A 19,576-nucleotide genomic window follows, 5' to 3' on the forward strand; every position below is an offset into this window, starting at 1 on the left:
CCTTCATCATGATCACTCCTAATAGCTTGCATGTTGTTCACTTCACGGGAAGTGTTCTTGATGAGAAAGAAGATGTCTCATGCATATTTATACACTCGTCATCATGAATTTTGTGCATGCTTCTTCTCGCCCACTTGTCATTAGATGGATCATTAACATAAAATATTTGACTTGCTTGATGTGTCAAAATAAATGGTTCATTTGTATAACCTACCTTCTTTAGATCCATCAAAGTAACTCGTACTGATTTGGACTCACATGTGTATTGTCTACCCATTTACACTTGAACATTAGCACTCTAAATGTCACATAATTAATTTCCCACATATCTTATTGACTTTGAAGTAACTCATAGATGTTGTAATGGAATTTTTGTCTTTAAAACTAGCAAATTGCACAACCTCAAATTGAATGATAACCCTCTTGTTTTGAACTCTGCTTTTTTTAATCTTTTATCATGGCATAAAAACAAAAAATGTTAATGTCATGCCCACCATATGTAGTGACCTCTTTATTAGATCAACGAGTAAGTCTCAATAATGTATATGAAACATTAGGTTCATCATAAAAAAGTTTCTTAAATCAAGCTAAGAAGGTCATTGTTCATTCAATGCCCATTTTTTATTCATTCAGGGGTGTGTTGCCTTGATTTCATTAATGTGTTATGAAATATAGGGAATAACCTCATCAATTTTGTTCAATATGTACAAATGTGTTTGGCTCATTTTCTATGACTTACACTTTTAATATTTACATTTCAAGTACCCTTACCTGCACATCTCTCATCGTGTCAAGTCTTAGGAATTTCTATTAGTTTACAATTTGGCATATACCCTGAACAAAACTCAATGAATTCTTCTGCAATGTATCTCTCAACAATGGAAGCTTCTGGTCAATACTGATTCTTGACATATCCTTTTAATATCTTCATGTATCTCTCAATATGATACATCCATCAAAATTAAAATAGGCCACACAATCTAATCTCTTGCACCAAATAAACTATCAAATTCACCGTGATATAAAAAAATGAAGATGCAAAACACATTTTTTATTGACACAAGATCGTGATTGCTTCATTTTCCAACTCTTCTAACATTTAAGGATTTATTACTTTCTTGCAAATGGCATTGAAGAACAAAACAAACGTGATATAGCACCTCTAACAGAAGTAGGAAACATGTCATGAATATCCACTGGAAAAAATTGTTGTATCAACACATGATAATTGTGGAATTTTAAACCAACTAACATCAATTCTTGCATAGAAGCAAGACTCTTAACATTTGAAAATTAGTCATGTAACACTTTCACACTGCATAAACACCGACAAAAACTTTTTTTTTTCTTGTTTAGAAAGACCTATGATAAGTTGGAGGCAAGTAAGTGCCTTTTTCAACTGATTATGGATATAACTCAGAACCTATACCCATGTCAACTAAATCTTATCATGCTTTAGCTCAATTTTTTCTTCTTTCCTTTAGTGTTGAGAAGTGTTCCAATTATATCGTCACAGACATTTTTCTCGACATTCGTCACATATACAATGTGTAACATCTATACAGTGTGTAACATCCAATTTGCACCAATATGAAAAATTAAATAATCAACCCATGACAGAGTAAGGTTAAATCAGTATTGACCAGAAGCTTACAAAAAAAAACGGTTGTTTTGTTGTTTTAAAATTTTAATTGGTGATTGTACATAAATAAATAAATAAAAGAGTATCAATGTTACCTGTTAATGAAATAGTACAGAAAAATGATTATAAAAAATAGTTTAAAATATTATACAAAATCATAATATAATAAATATGGGTAATTTATATTTAATGCATATAAACTGAAAATTTCTTAATATTAGCACAAAAATATTAAACAACCAATTACTTTTGAAATTAATGAAATATAAGAAATTAACATTCCCAACTAACTTTAGATTGTTAGTAAACTAAAAAAAATTCCATAGCAAACAACCCTAAAGAGAATCGAAAATATACTAGTTGAACTAAATAGCAATACAATAACTCCATGTCAATAATTTTTTAATCAATATTTTAGAATTTCATGAGTTCAAATTAATTTACCATTAAACAATTTGTAAATTTTTCTGCATTTTGTTTTAAATAATGGCTTTTTAACTTATAATTAAACTGGTTTTAGTTTATAGAGAAATTAATTTTACTTTTTATCTCAAAAGTATTTATTGAAAAATTTATTCAAATGCGTCCTATATATAATAGATATGAAGTCTTATTAACTATAAAATTAAGAAAATAATGTTGTGAAGAAGTGGTATGTAAACTAAAATAATGTAAAAATGTTTCAAAGGAAAGAAATAAAAAAAGTGGAAAATGAGAACCACATGATTGATGAAGGAGATAAGAATTGAGCACTACATTATTTTGTCTTGGACTTGGATTGCATCCCTTCTTCCCAAAATTGAAAAGGTTAGAATGAGTAGGAGGCAGGTAGTATACGGTGTAAATTAAATTTGGCATCGATTATCACACGACAACTGCTCTGTTACTTAGAATAGCAGCACATGGGTTTGGCAGTGCAAGCCAGGTTTTGGGCATGGAACCCAATTCGAATGCCAAACTGTTCTGCCAATCATAACGAGGGAGTGAATGGAAGGCCATCTCCGGCAGAGGAATTTGCACCACTGGCCACCAAATTTCAGAGGCGTCTTCTTGTGGGCATAGGGTCAGCTTCACTTGTGGCTTTGGGTGCAAACTTTGGAGGCATCACCAGTTTTCTTCTTGGTTTGTCACCACAAAGTGGTCGCAATCTGAAGCTGGACGTCCTTTATCCCATTGGTGGCTACAGCCGTTGCGTTGACACAAAGGAAGGATTTGGTAACTTTTATAAAAGATTCATTATATTAAAAAACAAACCATTGTGTAACAGAAGAGAAAAGAAACACTCATGTTTTTATGTATTTGGATTATCAGAATTCATATTCCCAGCAAATTGGGTGGGAGATCAGACACTGCTGTATCGAGCTGCTAAGAAAAGAGAAATGGAACGATCATTGGATCCTCCTCCCCTGAATGCACGGCGGCGTTCTAACATCAATGAACCGGTTGTTGCATTTGGTCCCCCAGGTTCCACTGGAGAACTCAATGTTAGTGTAATTGTTTCACCTGTTGCTCCAGATTTCTCGTGAGTATGAGCAGTAGAATCTAGTAAATTTCAGATATCTCACTTCAGTTCTACTTTATTAGTTATTTACCGACAAAATGATCGACTATAATGTTAATTGAAAAAGAAAAAGACAATTTTTCACTTTTTCCTTTCAGTGCTAAGTGTTGGGTCTAGAGGCGCATCGAGAAAAAAAAAATGAAAATTTATCAATAGTTTGCCTATCATGAATCACCTGTCTCGTGTGATATGTTTTTCATAAAGTATACTGATTACTAAAAAAAGGTAGATTGACAGCTTGCATATCTAACCTTTTCACTAGGATTGAAGCATTTGGAGGGCCCGATGAGGTTGGAGAAGCAGTGATTCGAAGCATAACAGGATCAGGGCAACGCCCTGACGTGAAGGCCACATTGATAAAATCAAGTTCGAGAGAGGATTCTGTTAGAAATGCCAAATACTACGAACTGGAGTACAGAGTTGAGAGCCTCTCGTTTAGGCGACACAATGTTTCAGTCTGCTGCGCTCGTGGTGGTAGGCTTTTTACTTTAAATGCTCAAGCACCCGAATCAGAGTGGCCAGAGTTGAAGTCAGATTTCTATAGGATTGCTAATTCATTTAGCCTCACAATTTAGTGATTCAAAACGAAGCTTAAATAGGAAATAAGGATCCTTTGTCTCCAAGACCATTTTTTTGAATTGCATGGCTAGAAAACCAAACCAATTTCAGTCTTTTGTGCGATATATGTGGAGTGTCTGCTGCCAGTAGAACCCAAGCATTTCTTAATTTAACAAATAGGACTGAAAAATAAGTTTTAACTTTATATATTACATGTTTCTTTTCCATTTTTTGAAATAAAATACAGATCTGAAGTTTGTCAATATATAATGATTCCCTAACGACTGTAACTATTATACACATTTAAATGATTACCTAGATATTTGATCAAAACTACAGTGAAACATACTAACCGATAGAATATTGCTCAAATACAACTAATGTACATAAGTCCCCCGTTTCCCAACTCATAGACCAAACCGAAAGTGGAAGGTCAAGCACAAGTAATCTGCCTCCGCTTAACCATCTTCTCATAATTCTCAGAAACCATTGCAGTCAAATTAGGGTCTCCATATCCAATCTGGGCGCCAAGTCTGGCAAAACAACAGTTAAACCGTCTCATTATTTTAGGTAGCAATAAGATGTTGGCTTTGGAACAATTATCACAATAAATCAACCAATAAGAAGAGAAACACGATATCCCTAAACCTTAAACCCTTGGAAGAGACCTAACAGGGTCAACTGACCAATTCCAAAATCCATGCAGAAGGAAAGTTAAAGCCACAGGATTAAGAACTCAGTCAAGCAAAACAACTTATTTTCCATTTTTAGTGACGAACGATGGGAGAGAGGGAGAAAGAGAATTAATACATTTGACAAAGACAAGTGAGAAATTTACATACTTTTGGTCAAGTACAAGCTTCTGAACTTCTTTGATGGCTGAACTTGCTGCATATAGAGATATCTTCCCCACCTGCATAAATGTGCAAGTACACGCCAACACCAACGGGTCAACAAAAACTTCATATGAAATCAAGCATTTTAAAAGGAGGAAATAGGATATAAGCAAGTGGCAACTAAAGAGGAAAGCTGATAATTAAATGTAACTTTTCCCTCTTCTGACCTCCAATACTTGAATTTTGGATTCATGTTCATTAGGTAGACAGCGAACTTCCTCTGTCAATCTTACAGCATCGCCCAGGCTTTCCGGGGATAAGAAATCAAGGCCCAGCTGAACATTCGACTGAAATATAAAGACAGCGCACATAGACAAATTTGACCTTGAGTATTCATTATGTTTTTCATTAAACACAAGAATATCCACTTTAATTCATCAAATTTAATATTCAGTGATAATTGTCATATCTGGGTTGTAATGAATTTAGGCTACAACCAACATATATAAGCATTCCACTTCAAAAAGAAAATGCAATATAAATTTAATTAAAGCAGCTTATAAAAACAATTTTAGTCATGGATCAATCAATGCCAAAAATTTTGGTTATAAACCAACCCAAGTAGAAACCAAAAAATGAAGCAAAAATCGTTTACCATATACTTCAAATCACTTGAGTTATGACACTATCAGCCATAGAACAAGACCTCAGTAACTCAGTACATTAAATGTTCATAAAAACTAAATTATATTAATAATGGTATACCCTTTATCAGATCAAAATTCCTTTCTATGAGTAGGATATAAAACTATGAAGGTCGTCAATTTAGTATTAGTAAGTAAGTGAAATAATGAGGTAAAGGAACTCACTTGAACATTCCTTGCTTGGAAAGGGCAACCGGCAGGAACAAATATAGCTTCCCCCAAATTCTGTTCAAATGACCAAGGCTCCACTCCTATTTAGGAAAATAATAATCACATTAAAAAGGAAGGTAAATCAAATTTTTCAGAAATTTGTAGGACTACCCGTAATGAAGCACATCGGTACTAAGTTTCCAATAATAAACACCTAAACAGTACACACGAGAAAATTGCTCTCAGATACCTACATTTAGGCCTTATAAAAGTGCTCGCCATGATTTCTTATACCAGTAAATTTATACAGAAAAAAATGAGTTAGTATAAAAATTAAACATGCAAAACTAGCAAAATTTAAGTAGCTGAATTTATAGGGGTAATATAGTAAATTACATGTTTTTAAAGACAAATCTACCCCTCCTACCCCCCCAACCCACCCAAGTTCCCACAATTCCAAAAAATAAGCAAAGCTTTATTTAGTACTACTTAGGCCTGGTCTCCACTTAATGAGATTTCAACCTCGTAATAAGTGAGTCTTAATGGTTGCACAATATAGACGCTTCACTCAGCCTTTCTAGTCAACCTTTTCTTAGGTAGCCTTTCCCAAGACATTGGCAACCAACATTAATATGCCGCAATTAAAATAGCTTTCTAACACACCATCTCAAGCCCAGGGCTATAGTCATTGAGTGGCAATGTTAATGTCTCAACTCAACAATGCATCTGGGATAGACTCTAATACTATCATAGGATTTTGGCTTAAGACCTAACCCAATTCTACAAAATATACTTGTACAATAAGAATTGCCCAAACTTTACAAGTCCTACTTAGGTCTTATCTATAGTTGATATGAAGACTCAACCCTCCATTAGTCATCTTGGTGATTGCACACTAAGACACTTCACTCAGCCTTTCTAGTCAACAGGTAGCCCTTTTTAGAGACATCACAACCAACTCTAACAGCTGCAATTATGGTTACTTTTCAACAACTTGACTTAAACCTTTGTTAAAAAAATTGATGAGGGGAAAGCAATTAACCCCTTCTAATTCCATTTACCTACAAAACTAGGACAAGAACTCCACTCATTTCTTTAAATTAAAACATTAAATCGACGATTTATGACTATACCTTCCTCCCTCTCACATCAACAAAACATCCTTAAACCTCCAAATATAGCACCAGGAGAATGAGAGGGAACTATTCTCCTCGTATCCACTTCTTAAAAAAATCTTAAACTCCCAAATAAAGGGGAAACATTGTATTCCTCTTCCATCGCTCTCATTACCATAGTTAAAAGAAACTCTACAAGTCAACTTAGTGGGTGCAATGGAGCACCCAAGAGCAAGGCAAGGCCCTCTGTGTAATTCCACTTGTGTCAAACTAATTTATACCACTTCTCTATATAGCTCATGAAAAATTCAGAACAAACAAAGAAAAAAATAAGATCTTACCAAATTCTTCCTTCAACTTTCTTTTATGGTGTTTGTCGAGAAAAATAGCTCCACCATAAAGAGGCCATGCAACCTTGAATCCAGAGAGTATCATCAGAAATAAGAAGAAACAAAACAAGTCAATTAACAAATAAAAAGGAAAGCACTGCAATTTAAAATGTTTTTTTGAAGACTTACAAATTCATTTCCCGCATCACCTGACTTCCCCAATTCCTTCCAATGTATTTTCAAATATTTAGTCAATATTGGAACATCCTGCCGACGAAAAACATCCCAAAGAACTCCAGGATGTGTTTCCTCGGAGACATCTCCATTTTGTGTAGATGGGACTTTAAAATTGACCATATTACCTTCAGCACCAGAATAAATTTCAAATTCTTCATCCATAATTGACTTATTCTGGTTTGAATCCATATCCAGTCCACTACTTTTTGTACCAAGTGATGAATCAAGTGAACTCCCACTTGAAAATATTTGAGGATCCCCATGTGACTCTTTCGCCTCAGATTCCTCATTAGTTTTAGCCTTTTGCATAATTTCAATTTTAGTTCTCTGCCAGTCCTTCAACTTTACTTCATTTGTATGAACCAAAAGGTAAACCTGTTGAAACTCAATAAATTAATTATTTATTACCTCAAATCAATCAAAATTCCATTATTTCACTCTAGACAATATAACAGGGAGATTAGAGAGAGAGAGAAGAAGAGAACTTTAAATTATTAAACACAAATGCACAACATGTAGTGGTGTTTAGGTAAACAATCCACATGTTTAGACATTTGAATTCAAATTGCAGATCATAAATTATCAGTAAACATAAACCAACAACGAAGCATCAAATTGATTTTCTTAATACACTTAAAATTAAAGTTTATATAAAGATGTAATGAGGGTAAAGTACAATACCATGTCACGGATATTAAAGTGGAGATTTGTCACTGAATCACCTCTTCCAAGTTCATCACTAATTCCATAAGCCATATATATCTTGGGTCCTACGTCATTCTGCAAGGAGTAATGAGGCAATTTAGCTGCAACATTGAGAAGGCCCCACTTGGAGTGAATATACTGAAGTAAAGGTAGTTTGCTGATAAACTCAGGTCTTTGGTACAATAGAAATTCTTCAGATGCGCTAGGTGAAGGCCAATCCTTCAATTTCAATAACTGAGGCCAACCATTTTCATGAATGCGCCCTTCGAGGTATCCTTTCATGAACTCAGCCAGCTCAATATCAATCTGTCAATATAAAAATATTAAAATACAGACATAGCGGAGTGATTAGTATAAATGATGAAGCCAAAACACAGTTCAACATAAAACCAATACAATCTCAATCACCAAAAAGACAAGAGGTACAGATGTATGTGTACCTCAGATCCATCTAAGCAATCTATGGCCTTAACCATCCTGTTCTCGTCTTTCGCTTTCTCATCTGTTGTCTCTAGAATCCCCCTCCATATGACCATTGGATCCCAGCTTGAAATGGATGACCCATCAAATACTTGCTTAACAATAATTGGCTCACCAGTTTTCCAGTGCTTTCTAAAATTTCCAATCCCATCAGTTTTGATATCTTCAGATGCAGGACAATAGAGATAATTATCATCACTGGCTTCTCTATGAGAACACTGGCAGAGTCTGAGATCACTCAGCCCGATTTCTGGAGTAGTACCATAGTCGTTACTAATTCTGCAGCCACTAACCATTTCCTCTACATTTTTCACCAACTTTGCTACCCAATTCATCTTGAAAATTCGGCTTAAGTTTAATGAAGAATGGCCACAGCCCCCATACTCCTTAGGGGGACATGGAATACTTTCATTGTCATTGGATCTCCATTGAGGAAATTTACTTAATATATTTTGATCATAAGTTTTAGCTAGCTCTGTCTGGGGTTCTTCATTGCGATCAGCAGTTGCTTCTCGAAGATCTCGACAGCAATTAAGGCACAAATCATATGAGCAATTTGGACAGCGTCGATGATAATCAGTAATAGGTATCCTACAGAAATTGCTGCAAGAAGAAAATCAAAATAAATAATGATTCCTACACTATCTATGAATAAGGAACAGGTGCTTGATGCGTCAGCACCCAGTAAAATCAACCATTCTACAAAATTTGTTACAAATGTACCAGCACATCTGCTCATCTGTGTTGAATTTTATTCTCGGAAGATCTATTTCAGCACCTGAGAGAGACGCATTTTTATAACATCATCAAATGCTCATCACCCCACAAAGAAAAACAACATAGACAACCAATCACCACTAACAGCACAAAGCAAACCAAATAAACTTTAAAATGGACCTTACCACGCAGCTTCTTTTCAAGTTCAACTTCAAAACACTGTTCACGGTGGATCTGCTTTACCACAGGAAGCACCGACGATAGCAAGACATGAAGATACTGTAACTTATCCAGAACAGGTATCTCGCGTATCCGAACCTTAATCCCAGAAAAACCAGAAAATCACTAACAGGAAAAAAATCTACACATGCTAACACTTTAAAAGGCATGCCTCATCAAATTTTAAGGTCCAATTTGGATAATAGAAGCCCCCATAAGCACCTTTAGGAGAAGGAAATAAGGTAAGTTGGACGGAGCTTCTCTTAGAAGCTAAAATCCACCTATGCACTTAACTTTGTTAGATGTTTTCTTATTTTACTCCTCCAAAAGTTAAAATGCATAAGTTAATTTTAGCTGATAGAAGAAGCTTATCTCAGTTTAGCAGCTAATGATCTTCTTTCATAGTGTTAATGAGAAATTTATTCAAACGGAATTTTAAATTTGAAACAAACAAAAATACCTTAATAGAATTATCACTCCGCAAGCAAGTCTTGCAATTACATATACCACGGCAAGCAGGACATATCCTCTGAATTTCATCCAACGAAATGTCCGAGTACCTAAAAACAAGTAAACCATAACTAACAATGACAATATAACTGAAAGAGTTATTATCCCTTGTCATAACTAAAATTCCATGCTCACCATGCTGATATACAGCTATCACAGTATCCCCTCCTGTCACATCTTAAGCACCAAGTAACTCTATCTCGGTCATTCCTCCGGCACTGATGACAAGTCTGCCCGCCGGTGTCTTCAGAAGAACCAGAGGTTCTGTCGGAATATTCCTGCTACACAACACAACTTTCCAAATTCAGCACAGTACACTACACTTGCATCAAAATCACCCACCCAAACAGAACCCAAAATGAACTCACAGTAGTGGCATTAGCATCCAAGCTCCTTCGCGATCTTTTGCGCGAGGAGTCCGGCGGGGAATCATAGGAGACCCAATTGTCTTCTTCATAGAGCGCCACATCAGCATCCGCATCCGCATCCGCATCCGCATCCACATCCACATCCACATCCGCATCCACATCCACATCCGCATCCACATCCACATCCGCATCCGCATCCGCATCCACATCCACCTCGTCATGAGCATGTCTCGCAGAGGAGGCTCTTCGCGCGTCACGCTCGGGCGTGTAACGAAACTGGTTCTTCGAGAGCTTCTTCTGCGAAAGGCTTATAGCGGAGAGAGGAACGTCGAAATCGTCGCTCTTACTCTCCAAATAAACATCAGACTCGTTCAGCGACTGCGACTTCCTCTTGGCTTTCTTGAGGTTGGCCCTCATTGCGGAATTCGCGGCGCGCTTCTTCGCCTGGATGTAGTGCTTCTCGCACACCGTCTTGTCCGGCATCGACATGGCCGTGCAACGCCACTGCTTTCCGTCTGACCTCTTGCACCGCAAGTCGTCCGGAATTCCCGCCGCATTGTCCTCGCCGTTGGTCGATCGCGCGTGATCCATTCAAAGAGGAACCCTAACTGAGCGGTAGCGCGAAGCACGAGGAGACGAAAACAAACCCTATCTGAAAGAGGAATTGAATTGCGAGTGAGTTGAACGTGTTAGGGGCCGTGGCGGTGGAATTGGTCGGAGATTGAGGTTGAAGCGGCGGCGGGCGGCGGCTAGTGCTGGAAAGTAGACAGAGAGAGATAAAGAAAGAGTTGCGTTGTGAGATAAGCATCGAAAAAGCTTACATAATACATTCAGTAAACGATGGAAGGCCTGAGAGAGGGTGATCCCTTCGTGCGTCTGCAACTCGAACGGTAAAAATTTTAATTAAGTTTTTTGCTTTTTTAAACATATTACTTTTCGAATATTGGAAGGGAAGACTCAATTATTCCTTATAACTTATCTATAATATAATCATTTATAATTCAATAATAATTTAAATCATTTTACAAAATATAATGTAAAACTTGTTATGCTCCTTGCCTTGGAAATCATGTTATGATTTAATATTATCAGTAACAACTTTTCTATGATTTCTTCATAAATAATCATGTATAATTTTATGAGTCTAAATTTTTTTATACTGTTAATTAATTAAAAATTATCTTAAGTATAATTTGCAAATTTATTATTTTTAAAGTTAAAAAACCTTTTATGTATTTTTTTTATGGATAAATATTTTTTTATAACACTTTTATTTTATTTCATAAAAAGACTCAAACATTTCTTTTTATTTATTAATCTTTCATTATTGGTAAAGTGTATAATCTTTAAAGAATTTGTGTTTCTGTTTATTTGTTATTTTCAGTTTAAATTTGTGTACATAAAAAAACAGTTATAATAGAGTAGAACTACAAAATCTAAAACTATTAGAAAAATATTTATGATAATAAATAACGTAAAAACAAGTAAAAAATATTGCTTATGGATATTTTTAATTCTCTATTTTTTTAACCCATCATAATCACACTTTTAAAACAAATGATAATCCCTCTCTTTCAATCTTAATATCAAGGATTTTGAGCCCCATTTATTTCATAAAAAATAGTGTAAATACATGATAACAAGTTTAATGTGATGGGAAAGGGAAATCAAAATGTCAATTTATTTGTTACATTACTAAAATTTTATTGTGTTTAACATTAAAAACTTCTTGAGGTGTCAAGTGTCAAATAAATTAAAAGTGATAACTTAATATATATATATATATATATATATATATATATATTGCTAATATATAAGTATGAGATGTCTCCATAATTGTTTAGAGGTTATTATACAAGGTAATTTAAACAGACTATAGAGTCGAACTTATTTTACACTATATAACTAGAATAGAAAATAAATATATAATAATAGGTTAAGATAAATATTTTAGAGGTTAGATTATAATAAGGATTTGAATATTTAGTTGTAAGTTGAATTTAAACTATACTTAAAACAAAATTGAGGGTGAACTTGAAGAAGAATAGAAGTGTTAATAACATGAAAAGAAATTTCATTTTCGTTACAGCATTTAAAGCTCTCCATTATTCTTCTTTTTCCATCATTTTCTTTCTTTCACCTAAAACAAACTTAAGTTTTCACCCTCCCTTTATTGATTTAAGGCTACAAGTCAATAAAGTCAACATTTAGAACATTAATCTTAATTGTTGTTTTCGGTAAGTTTTTATCATTTTTATTTTGTCCTATTGGTGAGTGCATGCATGTTAGAATTTTTGGGAATATGAGAGTTTCTAAGTTTGAACTAAATTTAATGGTGATTGCTGGTTTAAGTTAGGGTTTTGAACTGTCTAAAGAAGTCTTTTAGGGTTTTGCTACATACTCCACACCGAAGTTGTAATTTTTTATATTGCAAGGAGGATTAAGATGAAGGATAACTTCAATTTTTTAGTTTTTAACTTCAATTTTGTTTATAAATGATATTTTTTTGATAAAATTAAGATTCCTGGACGTGCAAACTTATGAATTACATTGTTTGCTTTTTAGAAAATATGTGAAAGCTTGGTGAATAAAATTATATATTTTAAAAATGAAGATTTGACCATATTTGTGATTCTTCTTTTGTTTTGAGTATAGTTAGTGTTTTGTAATCCACAAGGACCAAATTTGTAATTAAAAGCTTGAAGAAAATAACTATTGTTGGATTTACGATGATTTCATGAAGTAAATTATTATTATAAGTTGTGAATGTTCAAAATCAAAAGTTTCTCTACTATAATTTTTTTAGTTTTTATTCCATTTCTACACCTTGTTTATTTTTTTTAGGTTTTATAATTTCTGAATTATACAATAAACAAATAAAAACACGGTCACCACCAATAAAAATACCATAAAATTTATCTCAATCACCAATATTCATCACAAATAACCACCACCATTTAAAAAAAGAAGGAGAACACACCTCACTCTTCATCTTACTCGAAAGAATATTATTATTAAAATTAAAGAAAAATATGGAGCGGTAGGAGGAAGAATTTGTCTTCAAATAATGCATCTTTTTGCATTCAATGTTTTTTAAAAAGATAGAAAGATACAAAATGAGGTTGCTTTGAAAAAAAAAAAGTGACTAAGAGAGAGCCTGAAAAGAAAAAAGAGTAACAAGTGTATCATGCAAATCTTTACAAACAAACTAGCTTGAATTAGAAGTTTTATTTTATGTAACTAAATATCCATTAAAATTTTCTTGTGTCGTTGTCCACCTCATCTAATGTACCTATTAATTATTATTAGTGGAAGTGATGTATATCATTATATGTCATGAATGATATGAATCAATTTTTTTTACAACAGCTTTTAACCTCACTAATAATTAAACTCATAACACGCTTTCAACGATACTCATATTAACATAATAAAATAAAAACATATTCCCTTTATAACAGTTTAAGAATCTTTTAAAAAGTAAAAGTCTACCAACGACTAATAAGTAAAAAAGAACATTATCATCTAATAACAAATCATTATTCATAAATTTTTATTTTAATAATACCATCAATGAAGATAAACTGTTTTATATTAAAAAAACTTAATTGTAAAAGTTTCTTAGAACATATATTTAAATTATTAAAGCACCTTTTCAATTATAGTAACAACAAAGGTATATTTATTCTTGTAATATATTTTCGTTTTGATCCTTAAAGAAATTCAAGTCATTGAATAAAATTATTTTGTTCTCATATTTTATTTTAATCATTGCAAAATACTCTTTTTTTTTGTTTTCATCTTTTAATATATATAGATATCCACCTTTAGTTCATCTCCTTTTTTTCCAAAGAGACTAACTCAATCAATAAAATACTATTGGGACTTCAAAAAGACAAGAGATTTTGAAGGAATGCGAAATGATAATTTCAATAAGCCAGATTTGATTTTGTAATGAAAAATACTAACTTTAGGTCCTACACGGTATAAAGGGAATAACAATTCTAATACTTTTACTATTTTTGAGTTAGGATATTTGGAACTAAATTACAACAAAGCCTGCTATAAGGCTTTGTGGGAAAAGGGTAAATCAATTAAATACCCTTATTCTTTTTGCGTTTTTGTCTATATCACTGCTAGGCAGTTTCTTCCTGCACCCCCACATTTTTCTTACGGCACCCCCACAAAGCTGCACAAAGACAAAAGTGTGCCTATATAAATTGTACCTTTTTTTTTTGTATTCTGGATTATGAAATCCAGTAAATTTTTGGATTGGCACTTCCGGTAAATTTTCGGATTGGCGCATCCGGTAATCTCCCAGATTGATGCTTCCGGTAGTACATGAATGATAGTGTTAATCGTAAATAAAAAATGCAAAACTTTCATAATTGAAAAAATCATTCCGGATCCGCCAATCCATATTCAAAATATACTTTCTGGATTCAGAAATCCATAATTGAAAAAAATCATTCCAGATCCACCAATCCGTAATAAAAAATAGGCTTCCGAATTCAGCAATCTGGAAATCAATAATTTATACAAACTTTGCTTTCGGAACGCCCCCTCATTCCGAATGCAACATGATTCACTTCCGGATTGATGAATCCGTAACACACTCTCAGATCCCGAAATTATGGGGTCAGTTTTGGAATTTACAAAATTGTGAGGGTGCAGGAAGAAAAATGTAAGGGTGCAGGAAGAAACTGCCTCAATGCTATTGTTGCCATCGCTTCCACCAGTCTTCCTAACTTTGTGCGGTCTTTTTGATGCCCGACCAATATGTATAAAAGTCAGAATACAGAATAAGCTAAAAGAAAGTAACAACTAACGACATATTCAACATTATCTTTAGATCAGTGCAACATTGTATTTATATTTTATATATGCATCCACAAGTGTTTTTGTCAATCCTTTGTTTCCCTCCTCTCCAAAAGTCGCCTTTTCTCTTACCCTTCCCCGTTAACGATTCAAAATTGGCATAAAAGGTAAAATTGATGATAAAAGGTTGATCATACCAAAGCCTTCAAAGGGTCTCCATCTTTTCTTAATTTTTTCTTGGGTCCTTTGCGGCGTTTATTATTATTTCCTATTGCATCCCTTGCAAGTTTAACCATTTCCCTTGCCTCTTTCGTTGGTTTCTCTAATAGGTAGTCAGGAACATCACGTAGGTGCGGAGGTGGCTCATTCTTGCTCAAAATTTTGTCATACTTCAGTAGATCTGCTCAAATATGATTTCGATCCTTTAAATTCAACTTCAATATTAACAGCAACAAAGCCTTATCCAATCAGCAAGCACAATAAATGTCAATGACATATTTAACAATAATATCTACCAATTACATTACCTAGGTCTCTTGGATTAGTCTCAAAATGGGCTTTCAACCTTAAAAAAAAACACAGGTATGCAACAATAATTAGAACGGGAATAAAATTAAGATCATAGTTAAAGACCTCAATAATACACCAAATGATATACCCAGTACTCACTTTTCAGAGTTCAAAATTTCATTCCTCAAATCTTGGGCTCGTGACTCTCGGACAGCAATTCTAGTTACACTCTTGGCAACATCCTGCAAGAGAAAGTCAACCATAGCATATCCTGCAAGAGAAACTCATTGTGGCCTATTAGATATCAAATCAGACCTGGGCCCTAATGAGTGATAACCATGATATATGACACAATGGGTTGGTATTGTTTCCTCATTTACCAGTGCAGTTATTCACAATGAGTTTTATAGAAAAATGCTAACCTTAGTTTTGAGTTATATTTATATTTTTGAATGAGTTCTCAAGAGGAAGCATTGACTTTATATGGTGATTTATCTTGTATCTGATATTTCTTTCTCCTTTTGTTACCATAAATTCATATTTGAATTTGAAAACTCATGCAATGTTTGTTTATCTGTTCTGACTACTGTGTTTACTAAGCTCTTAATAAGACTCCATGACTCACATTTCCTTTCTCCTTTTCCTCTCTCATATTGCCAAGTAGATTATTCCTGGGCTTGGCAGGTTTGTCCAGGAGTTCTCTCATAAAAAAATATGCACTCTATCAAGAAACTATCCAAAAAGAAGAAGCTTAAGCTATAAAATGAAGTATCATGAATGGTTTTACTTCTACCACAAACTTTAGGCAAAAGTCCTATGGGCTTGATGTGATGACAATGCATCAGACCACAAGAAATGTCATACACATTAACATGTACCTAAAGTTGAACACCAATCAAGTGAATGTTTATGAATAGTTATACATCAAACACATACCTTTTCCAAGAATAGTTTCAATCTGAAACTCATGTCTATGGTATTAGTGAATATCAGAACTTTCTTTTGGACCAACCCCAACTTCAACACAGCAAGGATGTAAAGTAACTTATCACTGGCAGAACATGAAATTTGACACAAATATTTAATGAAAACAGTTAAAACCTGATCAATTCCATAGAAAAATCAGAAAGATACAACCATAAATGAAAAAAAAAATTATTATACAAGTTGATTGCTTTCAAACATGCTCTAGGAAGAAAAATAACATCAGACATTAAATTCATAAAACAACCTTGAAATATTCTTCGGATCACTAAACCAAATAACATTTTTTATTTTTAAAGTGTTAAAATCCTTCTCACTCCAAATCTAAATTTTCCTTGCTATAATGGTTCATTTCCTTCTAATAGCAATGAAGAAGAGAGATCCCAAACAGAGAAAACCAATAAACCGCCCTTCTCTATAGAAAGAAATTAGGCAATATTTTTGAAGAAAAAACGAAGAATTAACTAAACTGCAATTAAGTTCATAATGGCAAAAAAAGACAGATAGAAATATATTACCCAGAACTGCTGAACATTTTTAGGAATGATCTCTTCCTTGTTATTTCCCACTTCAGGCAAAGTCAAAATAAATGGGTTGTGCAGAATCAACTTCTTTAGTTTGTCAACATATGCACTGCAAACAGTACATTATAATTAAAAGGCAATAGATGCCCTAAAATAATGTCATGAAATGATTAATGAGAATACACAGGAAAACGCTTTACTAGTGAAACTTCACAGAAATAATATTTTATTTAATGTGTAACTAACATACAATATGATATACAAATGTGCAAGGAAAATCACCATGCTTATTCTCAGTTTCATATGATGAAGATACAACAAACAAGCACATCCTTACATAGGGGACAAAAATGAAGCTGATAACACTGGTGCAAGCTACACTCACTCACACTATTGAATAAATTTTTACTAGCTAATTTTATCCCTAATATATGAATATGTGCAAAAAAATTAGATTAATCCAAATGTATTTCATATCTCATTTATACACAGAAAGTAATGTAATAAGTATTTATATATATATATGTGTGTGTGTGTGTGTGAGAGAATCTAAAGAACTCATATCGTTCTGCAAATTTTAGAAAATTTGACATAAATAATGTAGGTAATAAAATGCTATAATCCAATGGCCAGATTAATTGAAAATAGTTTATGTAAATCTGTTGTTGGTGTAAAAGTAAGTGTAACTCATGGGTGTGAACTAATATGATGATATAATTCAATGATCAGGTCAATGAAAATTGCATTTTATGTAAAGCTATTAATAGTGTGAAACTCATTATTGAGAACAAATTACACGTTATATAGGCACACATATATAAAGAGAGGGATTTGAAAATGACAGGAAACGTGACAAATATCATAAGTGGAAGAAACATCATAAATAACACACCTTGATGTTGCAGACATAAGAAGACACTGGCAACTTCTGGAAACATGAGGGTGTAAAAGCTTTTATATCCTTTTCATACCCATATGACAGTAGAAGATCTGCCTGAAAACATTATTTTGAACATTGAACACGTCACAAAATACTACTTCTCCGACCCTGAACTTCTTCTCACAGCAACAAATTCCTACCATCACATGAACACAGTAACACAGTAAATTTATCACAACAACAAAGCCATGGAGTTTAGGGCGCGCAAGCACAAACCTGAATCCTTGCGCGGAGGTGGCGATGGCGGACCCGAGAGTGAGCGTTAGTTCCGTGAGAGGACAGATGCGTTAGGGTTTCGTAAGAGGACAGAGGCATTAGGGTTTCCTGAGAGGACATAGACGTGTTAGGGTTTCGTGTGGAGCAATGAAAGAGGAGTTAGGGTTTGTTTCGTGTGAAGCATAGAGAGGGAAGAGATGGTAGGGGTGTGGAGCAGAGAGAGGGAAGAGACGTTAAGGGTGTGGAGCAGAGAGAGAGGGAAGAGGTGTTAGGGTTTGGTTTCCAAACTCAAACTAAATTTTCAAAAAAAATTTATTTTAAAGGAAAAGTAAGTTTTCAAAAAAAAATCCAATTTTAAAGTGAAAGCAAGTTTAAAAAAAAAATAATGAGAAATGGTGTATGGAGGAAAAAAACCTGGGAACTTTTTTTTTGGAAGGATAATTGGGACAGTTAAAAATGACATATTATACTAAAATGACGTATTATACAAATATAATTGTGGCAGTTAGTTAAATGACATATTATACTGAAAATTGTGGCGGTTATTAATAACCGCCATAATAAAATTGCCATTTTTTACACTGTTTTTTGTAGTGACACATCACAAAATACTAACCAAAGATTGTTCATCAGCTACTTGAGTTGTTATTAATAACTTAGACCATAAACCAAAGCGTGAAAACTCAACACATTTGCAAATGCTCTGTGAATATAATTCAACTTTAAAAAAATGCTAGTTGTTTCAGAAATAGACAACAGCTAATAAACAAAGATTCTAAACAAACAATTCACTGCATCTGGTTTCACCTCATCAAGAACAAGAGTTTCAAGCGATTCGCTAATGGATTCCGCCTTAAGTATGCCACCGGACAAACACTTCGCTACGCAAGTAGGAGTGGAGATCAAAATATCAGGAGGTCCAGTCAATGCTGCCCACTGCAAACCCAATTCAGAGACAATTACAACAAAGCACATTCTAAACAAATTGTAAACATAAATAGAACATCCACATGTGCAGCAGATGAAAAAAACTAACTTCCTCCCTAATCGATAACAACAAACAAAATTCTAGAAAACATAACCAACCAAGTCATTGGCAAGCATGTTGCTATTCAGCTGCACAACTTTCAGTTTAACTCTGCATAACTCAACCAGCGACAACACTTCCGTATACACCTGAATTTATGGATGGAAAGAAATAACACGAAATTAAATTATATAACTCTTTTAAAAAAAAGTATGACAAAAATCGAAACAAGCTAACACACCTGTTGACTGAGTTCGCAAGTAGGGACAAGAACAAAAGCATTGGGCGCCAACTTCTTCCGATCAGCCCTAACGGTAAAAAGTTTTTGAAGCAACAAGAGAATATATGCTAAGGTCTTTCCAGAACCTGTTTTGGCGCGTGCAACCACGTCCTTGCCTTCCTGGAAACAGAGAGTGAACAAGTTTA

At 33.9% G+C, this 19,576-nt stretch overlaps 3 protein-coding genes and 1 long non-coding RNA gene across 6 annotated transcripts; 1 reads left to right on the plus strand and 3 right to left on the minus strand.

The window, feature by feature from the left end:
- The first annotated feature begins 2,366 nt into the window (after positions 1-2,366).
- LOC137830025 (psbP domain-containing protein 7, chloroplastic) lies at positions 2,367-3,866 on the plus strand. Its single transcript, XM_068637108.1, has 3 exons — positions 2,367-2,857; positions 2,954-3,164; positions 3,466-3,866. The coding sequence occupies exons 1-3, from the start codon at positions 2,545-2,547 to the stop codon at positions 3,776-3,778; spliced, it is 837 nt and encodes a 278-aa protein (XP_068493209.1). The 5' UTR covers positions 2,367-2,544; the 3' UTR covers positions 3,779-3,866.
- A 78-nt stretch (positions 3,867-3,944) lies between these two features.
- Positions 3,945-11,062, minus strand: LOC137830024 (E3 ubiquitin-protein ligase JMJ24). Of its 3 annotated transcripts, none has more exons than XM_068637106.1 (14): positions 10,953-11,062; positions 10,132-10,886; positions 9,899-10,044; positions 9,714-9,813; positions 9,220-9,352; positions 9,041-9,095; positions 8,278-8,920; positions 7,814-8,143; positions 7,085-7,507; positions 6,908-6,980; positions 5,467-5,552; positions 4,825-4,944; positions 4,604-4,674; positions 3,945-4,294 (listed from the first exon to the last, which is right to left on the minus strand). In XM_068637106.1, the coding sequence occupies exons 2-14, from the start codon at positions 10,720-10,722 to the stop codon at positions 4,195-4,197; spliced, it is 2,871 nt and encodes a 956-aa protein (XP_068493207.1). In that variant the 5' UTR covers positions 10,723-10,886; positions 10,953-11,062; the 3' UTR covers positions 3,945-4,194. The 3 variants fall into 3 exon arrangements, with proteins under 3 accessions (XP_068493207.1, XP_068493208.1, XP_068493206.1); XM_068637107.1 differs by having other exon boundaries at positions 9,899-10,041; positions 10,953-11,059; XM_068637105.1 differs by lacking the exon at positions 10,953-11,062 and having other exon boundaries at positions 10,132-10,950.
- Positions 11,063-14,614: 3,552 nt separating this feature from the next.
- LOC137828203 (DEAD-box ATP-dependent RNA helicase 16-like) lies at positions 14,615-16,521 on the minus strand. Its single transcript, XM_068634674.1, has 3 exons — positions 15,619-16,521; positions 15,477-15,514; positions 14,615-15,349 (listed from the first exon to the last, which is right to left on the minus strand). Exons 1-3 carry the CDS (start codon positions 15,720-15,722, stop codon positions 15,141-15,143), a joined length of 351 nt encoding a protein of 116 aa, XP_068490775.1. The 5' UTR covers positions 15,723-16,521; the 3' UTR covers positions 14,615-15,140.
- A 440-nt stretch (positions 16,522-16,961) lies between these two features.
- LOC137828204 (uncharacterized) lies at positions 16,962-19,082 on the minus strand. Its single transcript, XR_011083836.1, has 3 exons — positions 18,931-19,082; positions 17,860-17,961; positions 16,962-17,076 (listed from the first exon to the last, which is right to left on the minus strand). It is a non-coding gene; the product is annotated as an uncharacterized lncRNA (long non-coding RNA).
- Between the last annotated feature and the right edge of the window lie 494 nt (positions 19,083-19,576).

This window comes from Phaseolus vulgaris, chromosome 7, assembly GCF_000499845.2.
Source record: "Phaseolus vulgaris cultivar G19833 chromosome 7, P. vulgaris v2.0, whole genome shotgun sequence".
Lineage (NCBI taxonomy): Eukaryota > Viridiplantae > Streptophyta > Magnoliopsida > Fabales > Fabaceae > Phaseolus > Phaseolus vulgaris.

Excerpts from the sequence above, each read along its gene's own strand:
- LOC137828203 (XM_068634674.1), bottom strand. The coding sequence starts at position 15,722 with ATGGTTGACTTTCTCTTGCAGGATGTTGCCAAGAGTGTAACTAGAATT. Across the intron at positions 15,515-15,618 it reads GAAATTTTGAACTCTGAAAA|GTTGAAAGCCCATTTTGAGA; the intron begins GTGAGTACTGGG and ends TTTTTTTTTAAG. Across the intron at positions 15,350-15,476 it reads GACTAATCCAAGAGACCTAG|ATCTACTGAAGTATGACAAA; the intron begins GTAATGTAATTG and ends ATATTTGAGCAG.
- LOC137830025 (XM_068637108.1), top strand. The coding sequence starts at position 2,545 with ATGGGTTTGGCAGTGCAAGCCAGGTTTTGGGCATGGAACCCAATTCGA. Across the intron at positions 2,858-2,953 it reads TGACACAAAGGAAGGATTTG|AATTCATATTCCCAGCAAAT; the intron begins GTAACTTTTATA and ends TTGGATTATCAG. Across the intron at positions 3,165-3,465 it reads CCTGTTGCTCCAGATTTCTC|GATTGAAGCATTTGGAGGGC; the intron begins GTGAGTATGAGC and ends CCTTTTCACTAG.
- LOC137830024 (XM_068637106.1), bottom strand. The coding sequence starts at position 10,722 with ATGGATCACGCGCGATCGACCAACGGCGAGGACAATGCGGCGGGAATT. Across the intron at positions 10,045-10,131 it reads TGGATGCTAATGCCACTACT|CAGGAATATTCCGACAGAAC; the intron begins GTGAGTTCATTT and ends TGTGTTGTGTAG. Across the intron at positions 8,921-9,040 it reads ACAGATGAGCAGATGTGCTG|CAATTTCTGTAGGATACCTA; the intron begins GTACATTTGTAA and ends TTCTTCTTGCAG.